The sequence below is a fragment of the Glarea lozoyensis genome (assembly GCF_000409485.1).
Source record: "Glarea lozoyensis ATCC 20868 chromosome Unknown GLAREA17, whole genome shotgun sequence".
Lineage (NCBI taxonomy): Eukaryota > Fungi > Ascomycota > Leotiomycetes > Helotiales > Helotiaceae > Glarea > Glarea lozoyensis.
Window position 1 is genome coordinate 428,749 of NW_007360991.1, and position 27,054 is coordinate 455,802.

A 27,054-nucleotide genomic window follows, 5' to 3' on the forward strand; every position below is an offset into this window, starting at 1 on the left:
GATTGTATTAAAACGATATGCGTATTGTCGTATATTTATATAGGAATATAGGTAGCGTAAATATATAAACACCATTCTTCTAACTTTCAGTGTAAGATTAGGGAGACTTTTGTGTACTAAGAGGGTGGGCAGGAGGTGTTTGGTTAGCCGAGGTGGGAAGGGGGATAAGATGGGCGAGTGATTAGAGGGATGGTGGGATTGTGAGTTGGATTGAGAAAATGGAGGGTGTACGGTTGGAGCGAGTAGGGATTGAATACTTATAAAACTGTACTTGAGGTGGATAAAGTAAGCGGTAGTCGAAGTACGATGTTGCTTTATTGAAGTTGACGAAATATCGTCTTTGCGTCTATTGTATCTAGTAAGTAAAGAAATGTTTTAGTTTCTGTAAAAGAAATGAAAATGAAAAGTACTTGGCCTCTTCAAATGGGACTTCGATCTAAGAATAGTCAATAGACTCTGCTACTTATTTTCTCCTCTGCAACATAAGTTGGAATGAATTAAGCACATGGTAGGGCTAGGAGTAAATCAGTAAAGGCTATAAGTACGTATTTCAAAGTCAACTTACACTCGCGCTCTTGATTTCCATCATGTGTCAGTTAAAACATCCCAGGAAACTTCAAATGGACAACCATGTTGTTCCAAAGAATAACGAAACCCAGCTCAAAACCACTAGTTTCCAAAATAATACAACTAAATTAACATTACTCACATATCTATAACTTAGCACCCCCCTTATTACTCTTCTTCCACTCCCTAACCCTCTCCTCCCCACCCCTCCTCCTCTCCTCCTCCTCCTCATTCCCACCTCCCAACTTCTCATCCTTCCCATCCCTCAAATACCCCATCGACTCCCGATACATCTCTTTCTTCAAAAGTCCATACACACCACTCTTCGCCTTCCCCGTCAGCTTCTTCTCCCCAATAAACTTTGTCACCTCCTCCAACCCCCCCAGGCCATCCACAATCCCATTCTCCAGCGCCTCCTTCCCGCCCCATCTGTGCGCTTCTAAGACCATCTTCCGGTAGACCTGCGGGGATAGTTTTTCTCGGAAGATAGAGGACATGGGCGCGGTGAGCGGGACGCCGAATTCGAGCTCGTTGACGCAGAGGTAGCCTTTCGACGGGTTGAGGACCCGGTAGTCGTGGTACATGGCTAGCATGAAGCCGCCGGCGAAGGCGTGGCCGTTTAGGAGGGCGATGGTGGGCATTGGATATCTATTTACCATCAGCCATTAACCCTCTTCTCCCCTCTCCTTTACAAATACGTACGTTAAAAACCGCTTGAACACAGCATACAGACTATCCCCGAAGAACCCCTCAGTGCTCGTCGCATGTTCCAGATCCAGCCCGTTCGAATAGAATTTCACGATCGAGGACGTGGTTACGATGACGCCTGGGGGGTGCGAGAACTCGAGGATGTCGAGGGCGAGGAGGAGAGTCTGACAGAAGGAGGTTGTGAGTCTGTTGTCAGGGGGTGAGGTGAAGGTTAGGAGGTAGACGAGGGGGGAGGGTGTGGTGCAAGTTATGGATCCTGTGGTGGAAATGGGGAGGGTGAAGACGGTCGTCATTTTGGAGATTAATAAGTGTGTTCCTCAGTAATTGAACTTAGTGATAGTTTTGAGGGTGTGGTATTGTGGCATTGAATTATGATGAGAGGTGTTGATGTTGAGAAGAGCTTGATACAGCTTCCTCTTCATGTGCTGGAGGTCATCTCGTCGGGCCTCGGTTGATGAGGCTGTGGCTTTGGATGGATGTGATTAAGATCCTGATCACTCATCTTGTTCCTGACTGTTAGGATACTTCTATTAGATGACTTGTTAATTGCTGTATTTCGTAGCCAAATCGCAAAATATAACATAATTAATAGAAGATGTGAACAAGAAGAGAAAAGAATAATACCTGGTGGGGTAACATTTCAAGGGTCACGGTCCCACATGAGCTTTGCAGAAACATCGTGGAGTAAGAAATGTGTCAGTAACAACACCATGAGCGCAACCAAATCGAAAAAGCCGGGAACGATACTTTTCTTCCATCCAGACCTAGGAATTGGAGGTGCCGAGCGATTGATAATCGATGCGGCTGTTGGTCTGCAAAATCGAGGACATAAAGTGGTGATCTTTACCAGCCATTGCGACCCAAAACATTGCTTTGATGAAGCGCGAAATGGTATTTTTCCTACTCTTACCAACATCTTCAAACTCTAATACATTGATAGGCACACTCGACGTTCGCGTCCGCGGGAACTGGCTAATCCCCTCCTCCCTCCTCTCCCGCTTTTCAATCATCTGCGCGATCCTCCGCCAATTCCACCTCATCCTCTCCACCTACTTCACATCCGAGCTTCGATCCCTAAAACCAGATGCTTTCGTGGTCGACCAGCTCAGCGCAGGTCTACCATGGCTCCGGTACTTCTATCCAGACACGCGCATACTGTTTTACTGCCACTTCCCCGATTTGTTGCTGGCGCAAGGACGATCTTCGTGGTTGAAACGCGCGTATAGAATCCCGTTTGACACTCTGGAACAATGGAGTATGAGTTTTGCGGATTCGATTGTGGTGAATTCGGGGTTTACAAAGGGCGTTGTGGGAAGGGTTTGGCCTGATCTTGTCAGGGAGAAACAATTACAAATTGTATATCCTTGTGTGGATGTTAGGGAGAAGACGTTTGAGGAGAAGGAGGAGGCTGTGGCTGCGTGGAGAGATAGAGGAATAATCTTGAGTATCAATCGCTTTGAGAGAAAGAAGGATATTGGGCTGGCTATCAAGGCATATGCCGGACTTGGGGCCCATGGGAGGGAGGGAACGAGACTTGTACTTGCCGGTTTGTGCCCGAACTTCAGACTGGATTCAGTTGCTAATTTTCGACAGGTGGATATGATTTTCGAGTTCAGGAGAACGTTGTATACCATAAGGAGCTTGTCGCATTGGCTGACTCCTTGGGCCTCAAGACTGCTACGACTAAGACCATTGTCACAGCACTAAATGTGCCGGACAATATTGACGTTCTATTCCTGTTATCAGTACCAAACACCTTGAAAGATATGCTTTTAGCATCAGCAAGTCTATTGGTGTATACACCCTCGAACGAACATTTTGGGATCGTCCCTCTGGAAGCTATGTTAGCTGAAGTACCAGTCCTAGCGGCTAATACAGGTGGACCGCTCGAAACAGTCGTTCACGAAAAGACCGGATGGCTTTGCTCACCGGACGACGTTGAGAGCTGGACGATGGTGATGAATAAAGTACTACATAAGCTCTCAGAAAAAGAGCGAAGCGCTATAGGTGCAGCTGGAAAACAACGAGTCAAGAGTGAATTTTCCGACATCAAGATGGCGGAGAGACTTGATAAGATTATTACTGATATGGCGGGAGTACCGAGAAGAGGCTCGAAACAATTGACGGCTTTCCTCTTGACCATGTTGGTCACAATAACTGATACGATTTATTTCCTGATATCTCAAAGCGAGACGCTAAGTAAGATAGTTGCCGGCATTCCTTGGCCGCCTTTAGTTATGTCTACTCTTTTAGTTGCCTCATGGGGTGGTTATTTTATCTTAGGCTGGTCTGGAGCTTCGTCGCGGCCGGAAGATGCTATTAAAGGCAGGTGAGACAGACTAGACAAAGGCAAACAAATGCCATAATCAAACTTATAATGTTCTGCGATGAAACTTCTCATTAGTTTCTGATTGATTGTGTTCTAGGATTTACCACCTAAAGTATATGACCGACAACAAGAAGTAGAATTATAATAGGTATGGTAGTCAGCAGTCTCGTGATGTCCCAAAATGATGTAGTGCGAAAATGTAAAAGTGGAGCCTCATACGGAAGGGACTCCTCAAAATTGCGATTGATTCATGACCACCAATTCTATTTATTTTACATTTTGATAAAAACTTCATTTTGTTAAACCCGTGTTTGCCTGTTCCCTCTCTGCACCAGGACTATTATAGCCTAGGCTGTGCCTTGTCAAATGTTGTAAACATTTTTCTCAACAGCTTTGAGCCCGACATATTGCCTCGCTATTTGGCGTCCTCGCTCGCGTCGGCGGTTTGTGCATTTTCGATAACTCAAAGATGTTAATAAATAAGTTTAATCCGTGGGCTGGCACACGGGTAAGACGGGGTCTGATATTCGCTCCAAACATCCTGTGCTCTAGATTCCATTCCGAGGATGGAGCTTTCAAAATACGAAGGCTTTCTGTGGAACCCAGGGAATGGAAAAATTATTATGCAGCGATCGTTGTTGGTGGTGGCCCAGCTGGTATTGCTACGGTCGGAAATCTCCTGGAGCAAAATGTGAAACCAATCTTGTGGCTTGGTAACCGGTCCGGCGCTGGAAGACTGAATACCTACTATCGTGAAGTCCCAAGGTGAGAATCCCGTTATTATGAGACCATTGACGAGTACCACCCCTAATACATAAATAGTAATACCAAAGTCAAGAGATTTCTAGACTACGCTGATGGCGTGGAGCCCTTCAGGAAGATCACGAAACAAGCGAATCAACCAAATGCTTACACTGTGATGAAGGACATGGACCAGGAAAAGACTTGTGAGATATCTCAGGCAGCGGATCTATGCAATCTTCTTGCTGCAGGTCTCAGAAAACGCGATGATGTGCACTGGTTCAGACAGCAAATCCACTGTGCCAGGTGGACCCAAGTACATTTTCCAATCACATCAAGACTCTGTTCAAGTGCTAACAACCTCAGCGAAACGGCTGGCACGTCCGAAGCTTAGAAGGCATAGATCACGGTGCGCAAATTTTAGTACTATGCACTGGAAGTCAACCATCAGTAAAGCCTTTACCAGTCAGCGATAGGAGAAAAAGGTTTGATCTTGATACCGCACTTCAGCCATCACAACTCAAGCTCAAACTCCCTGTTGATCAGGAAAGTACTGTTGGGGTTATTGGTGCTTCTCACAGTGCTGTTCTTGTGCTCCGAAATTTGTACCAACTTGCTAGCACTACACATCCCAGGCTTCATGTCAAGTGGTTCACACGGCATCCTCTACGTTATGCCGAGGAAAAAGATGGATGGATACTTCGAGACAACACTGGTCTCAAGGGGGATGCAGCTGACGTTAGTATTTTCCATTTCTGTTTTGGCAACCACCCTATCTTTTGGAATGATATCACACCAAGACATGTTCTTGTCCATTGCTGTGACAGTGTTCTAGCTTTTTAGTCGAAATCGCTATAGCAAACACCCGCTAACATCCTAATTTCGAAGTGGGCCAAAGAAAACCTCGAGGATTCTCAACTACCCACCTCACCCGTGGGGAAACACATCACCAAGATCGTCACCGTCTCAAATCCCGAAGGAGAAGAGCTAGAAAAGTATAAAAGCGAGCTAGAAGAATGCTCGACTATCATCCAAGCCGTCGGTTACAAAGCCGACACGGCTTTCCGCTACATCTTAATGGCGCCCAAAACTGATAAAGTCTCCGGAACGACAGATAGATGCCTTCAAATGGACAAACATGTCCAGTATGACCATGAAACCGCCGAGTTTATCGATTTAGAAGGAAATAAGATCAAAGGGTTGTATGGAGCCGGTATTGCGTATCCTGAGAAAGTCGTGGATCCAGAAGGGAATGTGGAGTTTGCTGTTGGATTGGCGAAGTTTATGAAGTATTTGAAGAGGGTAGTGCCGGATTGGAATGGGCATGGGAAAAGTAAGATGAATGAGGAGCGTGTTTTATAGAGTCTTTTTGGAGCGTAGAATGTTTTTGGTCTTTAGAAGTGGCTGGGGTATGTATTTGACAATTTGTGAGCATGGCCAGGGTTATGGCGTTGGAATTGTAAGCTTATATGTTTTAGATGAATGAGACTGTTAACTCGGGCATGACCTTTATATAGCCGACAAGACAATTCAGAACACATCGCACAAGCAAAGTGTAAAATTTTGTCATAAAATCTTGACAAACATCCCGGAAAACGTAAAACCCCACATTCCCAACTCACATACGTCGGGGTTGTGTCTCGGCATGGTAAGAGAATAACTAAGTCACAGACAGCACAAATAATTATTGAACAGGCCCAGTCATAATACCAAATCTATCATCACACAAATTACCTACAACAGACTATCACTTCCAGCATCCCTCAAATGTCAACTCAGTCCTTTTCCACCTTACAAAGTCGCCGCAGCCCGTTTCTTATTCATAGTATCACTGAACCATCCCTAACGTTCAAGACTTCATTGATTTACTTCCTTCCACGTTAAAAATGGAATCACGTTTGATACAATAATCCAATGCGAGATTTCCTATACTTTAATATACATATTCTAGAAGGCTATATGAAGGGTATGACGATATAGAAAATGTGCTTTATTAAATATATATAGATGAACGTTTTATAGTCCGAGTGGAAACGAGAACGCGTCTTTAGTCCGATTGATGAACCAAACTTTCTTCAGCTAAGGCTCAAACTAAGGGCACGTCGGTAATGGTAAATACTTTGGTCACCTATTCTGTCAAGTCCACATAATCGTGCTTGACTTAGATTTGACATCACCCAATTAATTTCCTGTGGCAGATACGACGAGAATTGAAGTCTCATTAATCTCTCTTTCGCTTTCCAACCACGGGGCCCGAGCAGACTAATTTGCTAAATCACATCACCTAACACAATGAGAAGATCAATGCAAGCAAACAGTATAATTTCAAGGATCCAAAACCCTCACACTGATATCATTAAGTCGTAATCCTTCTCTCTTACACCACCTAGTACGCCAAAACAAGATGCCATAACCATGACGCCAATCTCCATGCTCCCATCCCATCCAACTCCATGCAGTCCGATAATACAAAAAACCCCAGAAAGCATAAATACAAATCATACTTTAAACGGTAAAATCCGGCTTATGCAAAGCTATCCTCCGCACCCCATATGGCTGATTTTTCTCTTGGCTTTTGCGTCGACATGCCGGCTGCACTTGCGCTGGCTTTACCACCACGAACAGATCTAGGAGAAAACGGACTTGACTGAGTTGTTTGAGTAGACTCTGAGCGTTCGGTTTGCGATGATGATTTTCGAACCGTAGAGGCGTCCCTAGAAGCTGAATCCGTCTGCCTAACTCTTGCTTGCCGCGAAGACTTGACGCTATCCCTAGATTGCTTGTGATCCGCGGTCTTCTGAGACCTTGGAGTACTGTTCTCGTCATCTCTTCCAGAATCCGCACCATCAGCAGAATCGGCCACGATTCCGATCTTGACCAGGCCTTTGAATACATCATCTCTTTTCCTTATAATAATTCGATCAACATGCAACCCATTAAGCGTGCGGACGCTCTTACAACTAGCTGTTACTAACAGCTCGAAAGCTCTCCTGACCATTTTGGTTCTCATATCCAGGCATTTCGTGTATTTAGTATCCCTTTCCACGTTCGCTTTGGCCAGAATGAAGAGCGACAGCGTCTCGCAGTCTTCAGATCTTTTAACTATCTCGTCTGAGGCAGGAGGATAAAAGCCCAGGGTGGATGGATTACATCTCATGTCAATCGAGATGAGATCGCGCCATTTTGACAGTGTTTCAACATCGGCTGTGATGTTGTCCAGTCGATTACCAACGATATGCAATTTCCTCAACCTCACAATCCCCCTAAGTGAAGATATGCCCGATAGAGCATTGTAATTCAGGTTTAGAACCCGGGTGTTGCAGATCATCTGGCCAAGATTCGCGGGCAATGCGTGTAATCCGCAGCTTGCAAGTTCAAGATATTGGAGGTTAAGAAATTTGATGACGGGATTGAAGGTTTCAAGAAAATTTCCAGACAAAAACAACCTACGGACCTCGTAGGCTTCTGAAAGGAAGGATAAGTCAAGAGCCCCCTTTCCATCTTGTTCGCGTAATGACAAAGTATCAAGATGCGTTGCCTTATGCAGGCCACGGATTTTGCCCAGTCGGTTTCTGTCGACAGATAGTAGACGGAGGTTCGTGTATAAGCTCAGGTCGATCTCTTCCAAATTGTTGTCGTCTAGTCGGATGTATTTCATTGCTGTCGTGGCTTTTGATCCGTTAGGGCAAAATTCGTCTAGTTTATTCCCGCTTAAATTGAGATCACAAAGTGAGCTCAATTCATTTAAGTTAAGAACAGCGTTGATCATGTTGTTCGTAAGGTCAAGATCCGTTAGTTTGTGTAGCTCGGTGTTCTTGAAATCAACTTTCTCGACCAGGTTTCCCCTTAGCCGCAAGCTAAGAAGTGCATTAAGCTTCCCAATCCCGTCTATCGATGTGACCATGTTGTTATCAGCTCGAATACCCCTAAGATGATACAAGTGCTTGAACGCGGACAGTGACTCAAGTTCGTTGTTTGAGACGTCGACATACTGCAAATTACTCAGATGACCCCATGCAGTGAGATCAGTTAGACAATTGTAACTGATTCGTAGATGTCTCACAGATCTTGCAACTCCGTCTAGCTGGCTGATCTGGTTGTTTGAGGCATCTATCTCTTCCAGGTTCTCACAAAACTCGTCGAGTTTATGTAGGTTGGACAGTTTCTTGTCTCTCAGATCAATTTCTTTCATGTGTTCCCAGAACGGTTCATAAGGTTCTACTTCCGTCAACTTCTCTACCAGGTTTTTAATCACGAGTGATAAAGTCTTCTGCTTGTCTGTTCCATGTGAGTGACGCTTGTTGTTGGCAACATAGCTAACGTTCAAACCCAACTCCTCCTCGTCGTGATGGATGGTGAACTCTGACATTGGAGTAAGCGTCAAGGTTCCAATGTCATGGGACGGCCGCGGTGTCACGACCATCATGCCACTCGCTTGCTTCGAACGCAGAGGCGTCGCCACCATGACACTGACGCTTCTTTTTGGTGAGGAAGGGTCACTTTCCTCTCCACTCTCATCACGTTCATCAATCCTCGATACAGGCCTGGTCGAAAACTTGTGGCTGACCATGGAGTCGTGGCGAGATGATTTCCGGCTGCTTGAAGAACGAGTTTTGACCGAAGTTGATACTTGTCTACTCGAGACTTTTCTGACAATAACACTATCCCCTTCCTCTTGGCTCCCGTCGCTAGTCTGATGGTCTGCTTCGGATTGAGAGCTAGTGTCAAAGTCAACATTTGGCGGGATAACCGAGACCAGAGGTGATGAGAAGGTAATAGTAGCGTTCCGCTTGGGATGTGGAGTATATTCAGCATAATCTCCAACAATCGAGATCTCTTTCCCAATGACTTCCACACTCTCCAGCGGCGCTTTAACGGCTGCGTGTTGTTCGGCGATTGAGTCATTCTCATCTCGAGATATTGCTTTATCAGTAGCAAATACCCGCTCTTCCGAAGCAGATGTTTGTTCAAATATAGTAGGCAATACCGGATTCTCTGACTTGGTTTCTCGGATGGTAGGCGAGGGTGAGGCAGTATTGGGCTCGGCTTGACTGTTTCTGGCATGATTCTCTCGAATCCGCTCTGTAGTATGCTGAAGTTCGGCGGCGATGCCTTTCAATCTTTGCATTTCTTGAGTCTCGTCTACAGACAGATCTGGGATCCCACCAAAAGGATCTTCGTCGGTATCATCCGAGGGAAGAAAGTTCCGTTTTTCGCTCTCCTGGCTAACACTCTTTCGCTTTACCCACATATTGCGTTCACGATCAAATATCATTCCCGCAACCTGCTCGGGAATAAGATGTGAAACTGTGTGTGGCTCAATGATTCGACGCGAGTCAGAACCTCGAGATGACCCGGTGGGAATTGACATGACAGTCGACCGACCAGAGGAGTTAGACCCATGCGAAGGATACTCGACCTCGTCAACGTTCTGATTAGAAGTTACAGATGATGAGTGTTTTCTCTTTCGCAGAAATTCGCTATTCTCCATAAAAGGGTTATTGGCCGTCTCACTCTGCAGGTTTTTCGCCGCATTCAGCTGTCGGCTCATTTCTTCCTTGAGACTTTCAGTTGAGGCCTTAGCTTGTGCTATTGTTCGAATAGAAGAAGCAATAATATCGTCAATGTCACTTTTTTCTTGATACTTTCGTAGATGATTAAGAAGTTCCGGATCTGCCTGTTTCAGTGGTAAACGTTGAACAGGGGCACCATCACGACTCGGTGGTCGTGAAAATGGCTCTCTTGTTGACTCGTAGGAATCTTCAAAACTGTCATCATCACCAAAACCATCAGGACGTATTCGACCAGCCTCAGACTCAGATTCTTCTACACTCGCAAGGCCACTCGGGGCCTGTGCTTTGGTACGAATGTATCCCATAATCATTTTAGCTTCGTCCAAGAAGTCTTGTGTGTTAAGAGATGGTTTTCGATTGCCGTCCAGCAACTGTTGATTGGCAGCCAGAATGGATGGAATGTTCTGAAGGCTATTTGAATCCAACTCTGCTTGGATTCGCGCAATCTTTTCTTGTTGCAAGAGGGTAGCCCGGTCGACAACAGCTGATCCGCCCTCGTTCAATCGCTTCGATTCTTGATTCAATTTCTGATTTGGGGTCGGCGATCGAGGTCGCAACATTTGGCGCATAGCGAGTACCTTCGGCGTAGCGGCTTGCTGGTCATCGCCGTGCCTGGCGTCTTTCCTCTTCTTTCCAATGACCGATTGAATTTGGTGGTGTGTCTCCCTTAGTGAATCATTTCCAGGTTCATTGTGGGCTTCAATTGATTCCTCAAGATCAGACTTATGTAACGTTCGTCGACGCTTCGGTGTGGGGTCTTTAAAGGGAGATCGTGGAAGCCGTTTCCCCTCGGAGTTTCCAACTCTTTTCCTCGGTGTTTCCAAGATTTCGACAACCTGTGAAGATTCATTTTTGTTGACACTTGAAGTTGTGCGCGTCGTGTGAATGCTGATACGTCGCTTGGTAGACTTTGTCAGTGTCGTACGTTCGGCGCGGTGAGCTACATCACCGTCTTCAATTGCTGGAGATGGCTGTAGTTGAAACTTGAAGCTTGGCTGTTCATCAGGTTTTAACATTGGAAGAGAGATGTCATTGACATCCGCAATCTGGCCTCTCGACTCATCAGAGTTGAAAGACATCTCTTCGCTGAATTGGAAGCTATCTAACTCGCCAGCGCCAAAACTATTGACTTTCCTAGGGCCTCTTTTGAAACCATTAGATTTATTCGTGGCAAATACATCGTCAGATGACGACCCTTTCGAGTCAGAGTTGACCTTCGAGGTCTTTTGTTCTTCGTCGTCTTTTTCAAACTGGCTTAGTCTTCTCAAAAGTGTTTGGTTGGTAAACGTGTCATAAGTGCCAAATAGCTTCAAAGGACTTCCTGAACTGTTCTCATTCTTCTTCTTTTTGGAAGGACTTGTTTCGGGTGTCTGAGGTATAGGCGATAATGCTGTACTAGAAGGTTGATTGTGATTATTGTTGGATGTTCTCGTTTTCTTGATGAATGCTAGGTTTTTAGGTGTACTCGCTTGCATGGATTCTTCCGGCAGGAGGTCTGATTCGTCTATGGCTGGAAGTGAAGACGGACTTAACATGCGCTGCTGAAAGGAGCCATCTTCTGAGCGCCCACCCCTCCGTAGATTCACAAATTTACCGTTATGGGCGAAGTCATCGGTGTCAGCTGAAGCATTGCCCAGAACCAGCTGAGAAGACTCGGCGGCGTCCTCGTCTACTTGATTTTGTGTATCCTCCAGGGAATCATCTGGACTTTCTTGTAGATCCTTGGTGGCTAGATTCGCCACGAAGTCAAGACTACCACTGACCGTGTTCTGCTTCGATATAAATATGGGACTTAACTCCTCGTTCCGAAAATCGCTCTGGCCACTAACAACACGGCTCATAGCATCTACTGGGTATGTGTTCTGGGGAGGTGCAATTCCGGGGTTTTGAGGCGTGCTGTCGAATGAGCTTTCGTCCCGAATGTTAGGAACCACTGATGGCCGTGGTTGAAAACTGCTGCTTCTACTTAACTCGTTGGAGGAGAACCCGCTGTTATCACCATCCATCATTCTGTACTTAACAATCCGAGGCTGTTTGTCTCTCGGCCCATCCAAGTCTTTCTGCGTTTCACTAAGGTGCCCCTCTTCCGAATGTGTTCTTCTAATGTTGTATGGAGGGGGACTCGAAGGCATCACGACACTCGATTCGTCGGTTGGTTTTGTGGTAAGGTTGATTGGTGCTGTACTGTTCATCGTAGGTGGTGGCCGAAACATATCCTCCAAGCCGGCGGCTGTAAACAAATCTCGTTGCTCGCCATATGCGACATCTCCTTGCAACAGCCTGCGCTTCCACTCAGGCGTTTCACTGGATGCTTTCTCTTGACTCAACGGGTCTGCTTTACGCTGTATGGTCCCATATTGCGACGAATTTGTCGCCGAGTCGGACAACGTTCGCCTGCGCTGCCTGGTGCCTCCCCGAACGCTCGCTGAAATATCTTGCCGTAACTTTGATTGGGATTTTGATCGTATTGATAGCGGTACATTGTTGTCATTTAGATTTCTCTCACTTAGGGGGCTGTTGTTCTTCTCCGGTTGCGCGCTCCATGTTTTCTTCTCGGGGTTGTATTTTGGTATTCGACTTGCGTGCAGCGCAGCGCTCGATGACTCTGACGTTGAATCTGTCAAAGAAGGTAGCGACGGTACAGGTGAACCGGCGGATCTTGGTTGCGATTCCCAATCCTCCGATAAGGAGTCCAGCCAGCCTTGGTCCATTGAGTCGGTTGTGTTGCGTTGGAATTACTTGCGGGTCGTCATGAATGATATATTGGTCGCGCGATGCGATATTGGGATAAGGCGTTTTCCCTGGGCGCGATAATAGTTGTCGAGTGCGGGAATACGTATTTTCAAATAATGCTGGAATTCACTTCGCAATAGATGTATCTTCAGACGTAACTACGCGTCGGTGGTTGAGCTTCATCGTGCTCGTGTAACAAACTCTTGCAAGCGCGATTGGGCTTCGCTGTTTCCACAGCAACAGTTCGTGGGGTAGATGCAGAGCAAAAAGCAGGGGAACTTGAACGATTGCAAAAACACAACCTTAATATCTTACGTATTTTATAATTTCTGTGATGGCGAAATTCACATAAATCTAATATCTTATATCTCCTATTGAAGTGTATCCTATATGTGTCAAATCTGGCTTATAACTTATTTACCTAGCATCATTATTAGTTTTGGTAGTAGGCAATCAGTATTCAGGCTTGTAGCGACAGGCATAATTGAAACAGGAGGACATGATAGTTCTAGCTGATGTCCATGTATCAGGATCAGCGCTCAACAACAATTTGAAGAGAGTAAAAAACTTTGGGGTTCTATTCAATCACAGTATCTCCATCTATGGCTGGTGTGAACCAAAAATAGCACATCATTACAAGAGATTTTCATTCCAGCAAACATGAACCACTTCGATCAAAGTAGTGTAGAATTTTCCGATGGGAATCACTAGCAAGCTGTTTTATTTAACATGACCACAATGAAGACACCCTCAGATATATGAAGATGGGTAAATGGAGTGCCCGGTGGTGTCCTGCGTAATCGCAGTAGCGGGAATCGCGATCACCTAGGCAATGGAGGGGTTTAGACACCACTTTACGGGAAAATAACGCGGTACCTCACGCATCCATCTCATCCCATCCAGCGCATCCTCAACCCCACCCGAAGAAACCGATGAAATCGTGAAATCTTGTTGAACATCTCCACATGGGAGATCGAGAGCCATGGATTTTCACACCCGCAAGGCTCTGAATATATACCCGCAGAACGAAGAACCTTTCTACCACGCCTCCAGTTATTCCCCCGACGACATGGTTTACGAAGGAAGCGATACCGAACTGACCGACGATGAATTGCGCATTAAGCGCCTGCGATATGAAGACCATGCGCAAAAGTATATGAGGGGTTGTTTACCTGTTTTGCAGTCTGCCAGGCTCAGAGGTCCTTTGGAGGACAGGAGTGAGTGGTCACATCCATGGCGATATCATCCCCCAGCCCGGAGGACGAAAAACGACAAACCCGGGCCATTTAGAAGAGTTTTGGCAGGAAGTGGGATAGAAGGATCCGATGGCATAAGGGGTCCTCGGCCGACCGCTGTACCCTCTTTTGCGACTTCGTCTGGGAGCCGCGGGAGAAATTCTTCACCGCGGATATCGAATTGGGAGACCACGACTCGGAACCTGGAGGAGAAGATTGGCAGAGCTACGGGACATAAAAGCTCACGAGAAGGGGTTTCTAGCGGCCATGCGACAGCTGTTGCTCATAACACTTCAGATGGACTTGGAGAAGAAAGGCGGATTGAAACTACACGCCAAAAACGTGCTGCAGATTCACAATGGCTGAAAGGGTCATATGTGTCAAAAAGAGCGCGGTGGCACGAGGCAGATATAGAGACACCGACTCCCAATCCGCAACTATATAATCAGAGGTTTCAATGGAAGGCTCAAGGGACCGCCAGCGCTCAAGATCCCAGGTTAGATCCTTTGAGTAGTAAGCCTTTGAGCAGCTTTCCAGATATAGCAAGGCCCAAGACGTCAACTGACAGTCAGGAAACCAGTGGGCTAAATCGGACTATTGAGCTATCTCGTAGCGTCTTTCAACATGTACAACCTTCAGAGCAACTGTCATCGATGTCCAATAGTCACGGGTCACGGTCGGATTATATGCATTATGCGCAACAACCATCCTTCAATTCCTCGAGTCCGAATTTTCAACCACCATCTGCTCTTGCTTTAGGAGAACGCTCGAAAGATGGGTCTTATCTGGCTTTACAGGCTAAGCATACACCCGATTCTGGAGCGGAGTATTCTAACATGCAATATTCTAATTCTGTGAATAATACATTGCCCGCACTGCCCGGATCCTCGGGTTTGGCGAAACGACAGGATCCAAATACACCAGGAGACGAGGTAAGTTTTGTCACAGAAGTCGCTCCCTCTTCACGCAATCTTGAAGAGTTTCAGTTTAAGAAACGACGGATCAAGGGCAGTTTTTCTGCTTCCGCTTCGGGGAATACCAAGCATGGCAACTCTGATTCTCGGCGAACGGCATCTTCGAGGCCTGTGTCAAAAGATATGTTTGTCCAATATAACGCTGAAAATGTTATGAAAACCCAGGAGTCTAATCATCTTGGCGTAAGGAGTAGTGGCACCACACAAGCTGGTATCAAGTCTGAAAGTGGCGACGAAGACGATGATAACGAGGAGGTACTGGCGCCTGGTCCTTATGTCGAGTGGTACAAGCCTACCTCGACGAAAAACTCTTCGTTGATAGAAGCCGCTTCCCAAGACGACGAGCTGGGAAGTACCCAGAACAGTGGAGACCTCAAGACTCCATATCTATCATCACGCAGTGCCGCCAATCTTGCTGAAACTGTCAAATTTGCGCTCAGGAACGAGTCGCATGGTTCACGGCAAGGCTCATCTTTGCTTCCCGTTATTGGTGCGAGTCACGGCTCTCAAAATCTAATCGTTCCTTGCGGGACAGCTGCCAGTTATCCCCAAAGCCAATATAAAGCATCTGGACCGAGAAGACTTCAGTCTGTTGAGCCTGCAGGATCAGATGGCTCCAGTACCCAGTCTTTCAACACCACACCCGCCAAATCATCTGGCATTAGTCTTTCGCGGCAATCGCCGTTCAGACCCTCGCATCTTTCAATGGAAATCAATTCGGGGACTGCTAGCAGTACGGAGAGCAGTTATCCTGAAGACGAGGTACCATCAGGCCTACGATTGTCGTCAGGGACCGCAAGTCGCTTTAGTGAGGCCAATATGAGCACTTCTCCTCAACATGTAAGTGCCCGGGAGCCATTGAGTCCAGTTAGAAATGGGCGCGGTGGACAGTCTTCGGACTCTGACCCTGGAAGCACGTCACCTTTGGATATCGAGGAAGCAATATCTGATACATCGATTGGCTCTACGGTTTCCATTGAGAACAGACTAGATACGCCAAAAGTACATTCTCAAATCACTAGGCCGGGCGAGCAAAGTCCATGGACAAAGTTGGACGCACCGCCTTTACCAAAGAAGGATCCAACCACCAAACCCTCAACGATTACTTCACCTATACCCCAGGACTCGTCCCGGCAGAGAAACATGTACGACCGAACCGTGGGTGACGGTTGGCATTCCCCCAACCACGAGAGTAGTCCCGAGAATATTAATATCAAGATGTTCAGCGATATATTGACGCCATCCCCGCCACCTAGGTTCAGCAGTGTGAAATCTCAGCAGATAGTTGCAGATGACGGGCTGACTGCTGACGTGGTTACTGAAAATCCGTGGACTTCCACTGCGGCAAACAAGGCGTCATCAAAATCTAACAAGAGGGTATCTTTTGGTGTTCTGTCCGACACTTCGGAAGGCAGTAGCCAGGAGCATCAAACAAGACGACTGGCAAATTCCCCGCCACCTCCAAATCCCATTGAAGGTCTGGATACAGACGAGCTGGCTGACATTAACCTGGTTCCGAGATTCTCAAAGCACTTTACTGTCTTCAAAGAGCCGAAAGGATTATCACAAAATGAGTCCGTATCGATGGGTAGCCCTTCGATTGGCGCCATGGCAGAAGCTTTCATAGCAGCCGACCAAGAAACTTCGATTGAAGAAGAGCGTAGGCTAAAACTTGCCAAGAGCGCTCGCCACCTGAAGCCTACTAGTCCATCAATGGTAAATGCTGTTCGTCGTGAAAGTGCTACCCTCGATACCTCTCACCTGTCGGATGACTCGGAGGGCACCCCGTCGAGAGATGTTCGACCTGATGTTCAGGCAGCAGGCTTTGATATGGATGATGCTTTAGGAAGCTTTGCAGACTTTTTGGGCGATTGGTCGGTAGAGGGAGAGTTGCAAAAGGCTCGAAATTCGAGTCAAGCGAAGACTGTGGAAAGTAATGGAGCTAAGAGGCGGAGACTGTTTGGTATTGTGTGAAGCATTGTGAAAGATGCTGTCTGGCTCGGCTTTTGTACAGTCACGGGTTGTTAAGGTATATACTGTTATGGAGTTGGAACGCGTAGGATATATGGAGCTAAAGGAGTGTCTGTAAATGGCGCCTGGCGGAAATTAGATATACCCTGGCATATTGCTATGTGATCGTTTCAGTTTTAATATTTTCCTGGCTTTTTGCTAGCCCTGCGTCTTCTGTGAGATGGGCGTACAACTCCGTGTGGCTAATGAATCAATATTCTGATCATAGATACCTATTTAGCTGATAACGCTACCTTGAACACAAGCTACGCAACGCTCCAAAATGAAAATAAAAGAACGACTCGTTCCTTCTTGTATTTGGCAATCAGCATAACGCAAGCGATACAGGTGTAATCACTCTGAAGTTCAAACCAGTGGGAGAGTTTGTGGGAATAGCACAGCAAACTGGTTACCGACCTACAACGCTCACCTCTAAGTTCACTAATAACACTTCGGTCCGCTGTTTTAGAAGCATGTTCTTCATCTCTCTCGATGTGATGTAACTTTCAAGTCAATATGTAGACTAGATTTACGTACGAATAATGTCAATTACACCAACAAGTTTGCAGACTCGCTGTGGGCGGTATCAAAGACAGTTTTGACGTATTTTGATTAATTCGGCACGCTGTTGTGCATTTCGTGTATAATTCGTTCAGTAAAAAAGAGATCTATTTGACTATCTAACAACTATTAATTGCCAAAATAACGTTCGAGTTTTATTATAATTCAAGTTCAAATCAGAAAGAGAGGTATTGCTATTTATTATCGTCTACTCTACATCAGAGCTGTGACATGGTAGGGGTAAACTGAAGAATTTCCCAGTTGCTTTTTTGCCAAGTGAGTGCCTTGTTCTCTTTATTTGGCTCCCTAGGCGTTTTCAAATAGTTGAATACTCTACGATCCATCTTTAAAAATGTGCCACTCGCATGACGATGCCTAGAATTGCTCGATAAAGTGCGGGCAACTGTAGCCCATTTTCGCTGAGCATCAGCGGAGTCTACGTAACTCAAAACTGAGGTTTAACGGATCCATACTCACGAATTTCGGCTGAGATGCTTTGCTGGTTGGTTTTCCCACTTCTTGATTAACCTAATTCATCTTAGGTACATTTCCTGCCTTTCTGGGTTCCCAAGCAGATGACACGATGTCTTCTGGTGGTTAGATCGACAGAAGATTTGAGGACCTAGTCCTTTTTATATGATGTAGAATTCAGAGTTTCTGTGTCTTGATAGTTGACAAAATCAATTGACGCCAAGTCTGAGATTCTGCAAAGTCTTCAAGGATGTAACGTTGTGTGAGTGAAAAAGAATCTTGTTCACGTAATGCAAACGACAAGTTTTATAAAATACCCTTCTTGTGAGCTAAGTTTTGTACTGACTCTTTCTGCTCACACAACCTGTGCTGAAATCGCTGATGTTAATTGATGCTCTTGCCCGGAGGTGTACTTGACTATGGAGGATGTAGATGATCGCTTCTTATGAAAGCGACCACTTCCGGCGATTGAAGCCAGATTTGGGATCTTCAAATTTGGGTTTTTCAAAATCGTTGATGCCTAGACTCGAGCGAAGATTCAGGTCAGAAAACAGAGTGCTCTCGCGTTTAATGTGTGCTGGATTACATTTAATCGATGCTCAAAGATGATATACTCGTCGTTTGGATTGCTGTATCCCTTTGATAGCCACATATGCTCACTGCTCCTGATAGCTTTATTGGTTGCTAACATGCTCTAAGGTGCTAAAGATACTGTTATCTACTGTACGTATGTAGTTTGTGGCCTGTGACGCGTCTATAAACCGATCGAATTCCACGTGCGCTCTCTTCTCGGGGTATTTAGCTGTTGGACACGGCAAACGGAAAAGACGATTGATTTTAAAGGTCTTTCTACATATACGCTTAGAGCTCGCTAGAGATAAATTCAAGCGTATTGACTCGGTAATGTTTCCTTGACACTAACCCGACGTTGAGTCCAGCCGTCGAGGGTAGAGACGTGTCATGTTGCAATGTCAGCAACAACTAATTAAAGCTGATAAATCCGGAAGTAGCAATTTCAGAATACTAATCCTGTACCACGACGTGCTGCAAACAACATGAACTTGGGAGAATGGTTTTTGATTTCAAGTACACCTTTCCTCGACTTTATCCAGGCACGATTGCCTGTTTAGTCACTATGAGTAGTTGAAGAAGTCAGGAGTCGATACCGTGATCTTGAATTGCGTAAAGAAACTATTGGTTTCGATAAACTAACCAAGCTTGATGAATGAAGAAAATCTTGAAAATCGAGCTCTCTTGAACGGGAGTGCTGCCGTCTCTGCTCATTTAGTGGTGGGCTGTCGTGGCGGCGCTGAAAACTTAGGGTGTTTGCCGAGGACACTCTTACCGGCCAAAACCCACCAAAAAGAGAATTTTGTTCCACGATATCTTTACTGTTCGAAACAAACCTGCTTCCCGATACTAACCGTGGTTCGTGATTTTTGAGCATTTTCACGCATTTTATAGTTGTTCAAGCATAAAATGGTAATATCTCGGTTAGCACGACGTGGATTCATTTTTGATTCTTTCAAGCACTTTCCACGCATCTACACCACTTCACATTCACTTCTCCATGTTTGATGATATGGGGCTGGTGTTACAAGAATGAAGCCATGGATACAGCTACCAGAGGCTGACTGCTCTTTCAAATTTTCACTAAAACTCCGCCTTGACCTTGGTCGCGGCTGAGTTAAGAACAAGTAGCTGTGCAGTAGATTTCTGTAGAGCCGAAATGACTCTGATCATGATAGCGAGGTAGATAGATCGAAGGAAACCTTCTGAAATGCTCTACTGGTATAGATATGCTGAAGTGTCTGAGGTCAGAGAGTTCAGATGACCATATTGCAGCCGACGGTGTTAGTAACAAGAGAAAACTTTCTCTTCTATATATTGAAATACAACAAATAGGAAAGTCCTGTGCAGATCTAATATGTACGCTGTGATGTGCATTCTTGTAGTTATGCTAAGGAGCTGTGATGTACACTGCGGCGCATTGCTCCGCACCCTTCAACTCAAGGTTAGCCGCAATCAAGAATAATGTTCTCGGATTCCAACACTTCCCCGTTTGCCAGCCAACTGTTGCCACATGGACTGAACTGGTAATGCAAAGGAAAGTTCTGATGGCTACTATTAGCCCGAATTACGTCAAACTTCTATTTGCTAACGAATTCAATAATTTCCTTTCAGGTGATGATGGGCCGTAACATTCGCCCCTGTCCATGTGTTCCGAAACCTTCACCATCATACCTGGAAGTTTCATGTCTGTATCGGGCCTCGATGGCAAGTAGCAACAGCCTTCGATCCATTTCTAGAGAGGTCTAGCGGCGCATATGTTACTTCTGGGTCTACAACCGCCGGACTGCTGCTTACTATGTCGCCACCAATTGTGTCGTGGAGTAGGTTAGCCGACTAAAAAGCCTAATTCGATACTACTCCAAGACCTTAATAAGGGCGAGATCACGTTTCTTGTCGAAAAAGTAGAAATGATATTAGAGCAGTTAGAGCTCCAGATAATGCTTTTCCTCAAATTGCCCTAGCCGCAGGTAAAGACTTTAACTTATCAATATACCTCTGCAATAAATCAGCACTTAAGACTAGTTGGAAGGTAGATCACGGTACAGTCATCCTAATGGCACGTAGTTTGTCAAATTGGTGGTCTCTCATTGGCGAGGTGGGAGAGCGAGCAAATATGAAATGTTTTGGTAGCCAGCCCCAGCCACTCCCTTCCTTCCTACAACCAATTGCTGAACTCCCCCGCATGACAACAACAACTTCGCGAATATCTTGCCAATTCATTTATCTTGTTGCTGTTAGGTGTTTTCTCGCACGAGGGTCGCTCGACGATTGACTCAAGAAATTACTTGACGTCTTCGTAGCTCCACTCCATCCGCCGCAGCTAATCTGAAAGAAGCAAATCGCCGGTGTTCTTTCTACGTTCCCAATCACCTCACCCTTCGCACCTCGCGTGTCTACAACACAACACATGCCACGCGACCTTTGCTCTCTACAACCAAGCCATGCTCTCTACACTTATGGATAAGATCGGGGCGCATCCTAAAGCAAGTAGTCGCCCGGAGGCGACGCGTGCGTCTCCTACCATATCTACAGCCAGCCATATAACCGCCGACAATGATGCCGCCTCAGACCCTCAATCGCTTTCCTCCTCTTCTACACCTCCCACTAGCATCGGCGACGGTGCCAGCATATCTTCTACGATCCTCAAGACAGAAGCAATCTCGTCAGCTCCAGCAACTCCTGCCGCTGAGCCTCGAGCTCGAAGCCGTCGCGAGCGCACAAGCGTCACTACTTACAATGTCAAGGTTCTGACCGGCACAGCAGTTCATGCCCCGAAAAAGTATTGCAAGAACCCCGATGGCACACCAGTTGTATACAAGAAGAAGGAGCGCCGCAAGACTATATCTAATGACATGCTCGTTGGCGCTTCTGGGCCAGCTAATGCCTCTACGGATTCACTCGACGAAAATAACGATAGGCTTATCCAAGATGGAATAGACGCGCTTGATTTGCAATGGTCGGTCAAAAAGTTGTCTAGATCCAAGAGTCAGATAGGTCTTGCAGGCAATGCAAAGAAGTCCGTCAAGCCATCGCCATTGCGACGTAGCAAGTCACTTTACACGAAATCCGCAGTACAAAAATTTACGAACAAACTTGGAGCAGGAAAGAAAAGCGCTTTGTCTTCACAAGAGGATGTTGCATCGGGAGCCACGAAAATCAAGAGGGAGCTGAGGAAGTTGCAGGATACCCCGGAATTCGCGAAGATTGAGACGGAACCTATCATCCACGAAGTTTGGAGTAATGGAAAACTTGTGGTTGAAGAGCGGCCAAGGAAGAAGAAGAAGACCGAAGAACCACCACAAGTTGAAGAGCCGAAACCAGAACAGAAAAAAGTAAATGTGAAGAAGGAAAAGATATGGCACTCAAAGGGGATATATGCGGGACAATCTGGCTACTTAGATATCTTTAAGAATATGCCCAAAGGAACTGCGCACAAGGAAGATTACGGAGCGGCTGAGATGAAAGCAACGCGTAGATCTATCCTGCCATTGCCACAAGGTGCTGGTCAGCGTTTGTTGCATCTGGGTAGAGACTTCAAGCTACCATTCGATGTGTGCTCCCCACTACCACCCGGACAGCCAAAACCTGATGAGTGGCGCAAGACATCAAGCAGTAAATACATTAGAACCTCTCACTTTGGTATCTGCTAACGAACATCTAGATCGCTTTGCCGGTGACGCAGCATTATCTTGGAGAAAGGTCAAGAAGGACCTGCAAGATATCTCAAAATGTGTCTGTGATGTAGAAGACGGATGCGATGAGCGATGCCAAAATCGAACTATGCTTTATGAGTGTGACGACAACAATTGCAATGTGGGTAAAGCTGCTTGTGGAAATCGTGCTTTTGACGAACTTCAAGAGCGCCGTAAGGCTGGTGGAAAATACAGAGTTGGGGTTGAGGTCCTCAAGACTGCTGATCGAGGCTATGGAGTGCGCAGTAATCGCTGTTTCGAAGCTAATCAGATCATTGTTGAGTACACCGGTGAAATCATTACAGAGGAGGAATGCGATAGACGAATGAACCACGAATACAAAAACAATGAGGTAAGTTTCAATGTAATTGATTTTTAACAAAGCTAATAACTCAGTGCTATTATCTCATGTCATTCGACCAAAACATGATCCTCGATGGTACCAAAGGTAGCATTGCTCGTTTTGTCAATCATTCATGCAAGCCAAACTGCAGAATGGTCAAATGGGTTGTTGCTGGAAAACCCCGCATGGCTTTGTTTGCTGGAGACAACCCCATCATGACCGGTGATGAGCTGACCTATGACTACAACTTTGATCCCTTTTCCGCAAAGAATGTCCAGACCTGTCGGTGTGGTAGCGATAACTGCCGTGGAGTGCTTGGACCAAAACCCAAGGACCAAAAGCCTGTCAAGGAGGCCATCAAAGATGCTGTGAAGGCGACGAAGAAGTATGGGAAGAGAAAGTTCAAGGAAGTTTTTGGAGTCGGTGACACTGACGACTCAGATCTCGCTCCGAGTCCTAAAAAGAGAAAGATCAAAGTCCCGACTGGTCTCAAAAGATCACAGTCATCAGCAAGCATGAAAATGGTTGCCAAAGATGCTGTCAAGTCCGTCCGAAAAAGTGTTTCATCGCAATATCTTAACGCTCGTAAAGTTGTTACCGTCAAACGTGAAACTGTTACAACAACGAAGACAAAGACAAAAGAGACGGTAAAAGTCAATTCGATGAAAACTTACGGTAGCCGACGCTCCAAAGTCCCTTCTCGACGCTCTAGCATGAAGACAATGACAACCCCTGGAACCCCTGAAAAGATGTCATCCGTTGGAAAGAGAATCATCAAACCAACGTCCGCACGAAAGGAGTATCTAGCTGATACAATCGCCTCAATTGGAAGAAGTGGCTCAAGCGACACCTACAAGAGTCCTTACGGTCCCGTATCTGCTCAGGGAACTCCCACTAAGAAAGGCACAATTAGAGTGGTCCATCCTTCATCACTCACTGGAGATAGTGACGAGGAGATGTGAATATGAGAGTTTGGAGCGTCGTCGAATTGGAGGGCAATAGATCTTGGGCTGCATTTATGGTGTCTGGAGGTGATGGAGGTGATGCTTGGCCCGTTTTCAACACTGGGCCTGGTGTACTGTACGATTACCTATTTTTGATTTCGGCAATTTTTTGGCGAGCCTGGCGTATTGGTCCTTATCTGGGGAAATGTCTCCAAAGGATGCTCGATCTGGTCATATTATTGGGGCTATTACGTGCTTTGCAGGCGCTGAGAAAGGAGTACTTGGAGAGAGGAGTCTTTGGGCTTGCGAAGTATTCAGTGGTTCAATTCTCCTTTCCATGAATATGAACGTCTCTGAGCGCGGGCCACCAAAGAACACTTCATTAGCTCTCTAATTTACATTTGTCTATAGATAATATTAGCGTTCTCATCTCGCTGTGGTTTTCTAGCTGCCATTGAAGAAACGAATCATATATCTTTCGTACTGATCTACTATTTATTGTGGCTCTGTGATTGGTCAGATATGAAGTAGTTGAGGCTGATTAAGCCACCTCCTTTCTAACTCTAGCGCGTTTTCGCTGCAGCTTCCAGGCCCGCTGTGGCGCATGAGCACAGAGCGTCATGTCGAAATATTAGGGACAAATATTTTGTTCACAATCGGCTTTTTTATTGATACTATTTCCATTTCAACGCTTAGCGCACTATAACATTCTATGATTTTATTCTGGTCGAGCAGTTATCAAGAGTGACCTCTCAACAAAACACTGGCCGCGGTTCCATTCTCCTAGATCTCGTCATTCTCGTCCTTGACTTCATGAATACCCGGGCCTCATCACCAAGCGATCATCCCAAAGTACAACTCGGATCAGGACCTCTTCTACAATCGCGAGAACTTGGCGAAGTAGGAGTAGCTCATGCGCAGAATGTTGCGGTGACTACGAAGTCTCCGCCTGTGGCCAAGTCATGGGCGCATTTCGTAGCTGGAGGGTATACTCTTCCTCGTACAGAGCTGCCAACGCGCAGATGTGGGTTATCAGTACTAACAAACTCTTAGGTTAGGAGGCATGACAGCCGCTACCCTCACTGCTCCTCTTGATGTCCTAAAGACTCGCCTTCAATCCGATTTCTACCAAAAGCAACTCGCCCAATCGCGCCTTGCCAAAGGTATATCTCCACATGCGCATCTCAACGCGTTACAATCCGGCCTCCTTCACTTCCGCGAAACGTTTCAAATCCTCGGCTCCGTACATCGCGTCGAAGGCTGGCGGGCACTTTTCAAGGGTCTCGGTCCAAATCTGGTTGGTGTCGTACCAGCTCGAAGTATAAATTTCTTTGTCGTTGGCAATGGAAAGAGAATACTCGCAGATTATGGGAACGGAGGTAAGGAGAATGCGTGGGTGGTTTTATGCGCTGCTGCGACAGCTGGCGTTGTGACGAGTACAGTTACAAATCCGATCTGGATGATCAAGACGAGGTTACAACTCGATAAAAATGTGGTCGAGGAGACTGGCGGTGCGGTCAAGCGAACGTATAAAAATAGTTGGGATTGTATAAAACAGACCGTAGGGAAAGAGGGTATTAGAGGGTTGTACAAGGGCATGAGTGCGAGCTACCTTGGTGTTACTGAGAGTGCACTTCAATGGGTTCTGTACGAAGAGATGAAGAAGGCATTACAGAAGCGGGAGGAGAGGATCGTTTTTACCGGCAAGGAAAGGAGCGTATGGGACAATTTTATTAGTTGGACTGGGAGTCTCACTGCTGCGGGTGGAGCTAAATTAGTTGCCGCTCTAGCAACTTATCCCCATGAAGTATGTCTTCTTATTCTCTATTCCAACTCCAGCTAACAGTCTTCTAGGTGGCTCGAACACGACTAAGACAAGCTCCACTCGAAAACGGACATCCCAAGTATACAGGGCTGGTACAATGCTTCAAGCTCGTATTCAAAGAAGAAGGCATGGTCGCGCTATACGGTGGTCTAACTCCACATCTTCTCCGAACCGTACCGAGCGCTGCAATCATGTTCGGCATCTACGAGGGTGTCTTAAAATTACTACATGCTGAACGGTAGTCTAGCGAAATCTCCACCTTGATCAGGTTATTTTAGCTTCATACAGCTATTGGAGGTAGAATTGTATATTATGTATAGGACCAGCTGGCGTTGATTATTGTATGAAAAGGGTTGGGGTAGAGGGTGGATTGATCTGATTGGGATATTATGGTGTAAAATAGATGCGGACGTCGGATTGACGAGGACTTGTAATATAACAGAAGAGCGAAGGGCTCGGCGTGCTACAAAGCACTATTCTCTGTTCTGGGATGTGATACAATCTCAGTACAAATATAACATGGAAATTATACACATAAGCCGGAGGCAATGGATCGTGTTCATTGGTGAGTAAGTGCGGCTTTTCTAGCTCTCCACGACTTTTCATTCATCAGCTGGCTAGCCCGAGAATGATGGAAGGAAGTAAATCCCAGTTACTGTGGTATCATTCAAACTTTTTGCTCAATTGATAAATCATAAGAATTCATGGCGCGATTACAACCTATATGTATCTCCTGTTTTAGTAAAACAGGAGGTAAAACTTCGGGAATTTAGAACTTACGTCTGTAGAAAAATCAAGTTCCTGCTTCTGTCGTAAAACTGATTATATTTGAGTTCACTTCTATAAGTAAGGTACTGGAACAGTGGATGTAGATGAGACACGAAGCACTTTGGCCACTCTGGTTTAGTAACTCTGTTTGTCTATTCATATAGTTATTAGTGGGCCTTGGAAATTGATCTGTGAATGTAAAGTTGCAGAGGATTCATTGATCTAATAATTTTGATCATTTTGTTTCCTGAAATATGGTGCGATATTCAGCGAATTCCGAATTGTGAGGTCACTTGAGTGTCTTTCGATCCACAATGACAGTGGATGACTGGACGAGCAGTATGAATATCCTGGGTGAGTAAGGAAAACTATGAACAATTTTTTTGGTACTTGCATTGTACGCATTCGTTTTGCTAGGTTTAGCAGAAGATGTTGTTCTATAAGTTCTATTTGTTTGGAGTTCTAGACATGACAATCTCTTCTGAAATAGCATTTCGTGTAGTGATCTAACGAAGCTGTAGGTCTATGTGTTTGAAAGCCTGCAGTGATGATTCTCTAGGCTCTGTATCAATTCACATGTTACAATCGTAACATCAAAGGATTTCTGACAATAGTGGACGTACCTACTAGGTGTCTTCTATCTTTCAAGTTATCATGTAAAGCCATCCAATTTTTTAGTTTGCCAATAATTGTATTTTCTCAAATTCCTGTTAAGCGAGACAACCCCGAGAGTTCTCATGGATCTGCCTTCCGACTCTGGTTATTTCTCATACTGTAACTAGCAGACATTTTCAAACACTTCTTGTACTCGGTGACATAAGATTTTAATATCCACGTCTTGTTTTCAATTTACTGCCGGCCAAAAAAATAGGAGTCTACAGCACTGTCTGTTTGACTAAAATTTCATCACTTCAAAACAAAGTTACAAGCTTAACCGACACGGAGTTTTGTTAGACCTCCTCGGGACAATTCAAGGCTGAACTAGTCTTTTGAACAATCTGTAGGCA

General features: G+C 45.7%; 6 protein-coding genes across 6 annotated transcripts; 4 read left to right on the forward strand and 2 right to left on the reverse strand.

Moving 5' to 3' along the window:
- Positions 1–713: 713 nt before the first annotated feature.
- GLAREA_11971 (ClpP/crotonase) lies at positions 714–1,568 on the reverse strand (the record flags this gene model as incomplete). Its single annotated transcript, XM_008082753.1, has 2 exons — positions 714–1,215; positions 1,270–1,568. The coding sequence occupies 2 exons, from the start codon at positions 1,566–1,568 to the stop codon at positions 714–716; spliced, it is 801 nt and encodes a 266-aa protein (XP_008080944.1).
- Positions 1,569–1,985: 417 nt separating this feature from the next.
- Positions 1,986–5,707, forward strand: GLAREA_11972 (UDP-Glycosyltransferase/glycogen phosphorylase; the record flags this gene model as incomplete). Its single annotated transcript, XM_008082754.1, has 7 exons — positions 1,986–2,166; positions 2,216–2,821; positions 2,869–3,604; positions 4,157–4,369; positions 4,427–4,661; positions 4,712–5,083; positions 5,234–5,707. 7 exons carry the CDS (start codon positions 1,986–1,988, stop codon positions 5,705–5,707), a joined length of 2,817 nt encoding a protein of 938 aa, XP_008080945.1.
- Positions 5,708–6,869: 1,162 nt separating this feature from the next.
- On the reverse strand, positions 6,870–12,629 carry GLAREA_11973 (L; the record flags this gene model as incomplete). Its single annotated transcript, XM_008082755.1, has 1 exon — positions 6,870–12,629. The coding sequence occupies one exon, from the start codon at positions 12,627–12,629 to the stop codon at positions 6,870–6,872; it is 5,760 nt and encodes a 1,919-aa protein (XP_008080946.1).
- A 1,004-nt stretch (positions 12,630–13,633) lies between these two features.
- On the forward strand, positions 13,634–16,834 carry GLAREA_11974 (uncharacterized protein; the record flags this gene model as incomplete). Its single annotated transcript, XM_008082756.1, has 1 exon — positions 13,634–16,834. The coding sequence occupies one exon, from the start codon at positions 13,634–13,636 to the stop codon at positions 16,832–16,834; it is 3,201 nt and encodes a 1,066-aa protein (XP_008080947.1).
- Positions 16,835–20,916: 4,082 nt separating this feature from the next.
- Positions 20,917–23,472, forward strand: GLAREA_11975 (SET; the record flags this gene model as incomplete). Its single annotated transcript, XM_008082757.1, has 3 exons — positions 20,917–22,087; positions 22,137–22,519; positions 22,564–23,472. 3 exons carry the CDS (start codon positions 20,917–20,919, stop codon positions 23,470–23,472), a joined length of 2,463 nt encoding a protein of 820 aa, XP_008080948.1.
- A 795-nt stretch (positions 23,473–24,267) lies between these two features.
- Positions 24,268–25,521, forward strand: GLAREA_11976 (Mitochondrial carrier; the record flags this gene model as incomplete). Its single annotated transcript, XM_008082758.1, has 3 exons — positions 24,268–24,440; positions 24,508–25,261; positions 25,309–25,521. 3 exons carry the CDS (start codon positions 24,268–24,270, stop codon positions 25,519–25,521), a joined length of 1,140 nt encoding a protein of 379 aa, XP_008080949.1.
- Between the last annotated feature and the right edge of the window lie 1,533 nt (positions 25,522–27,054).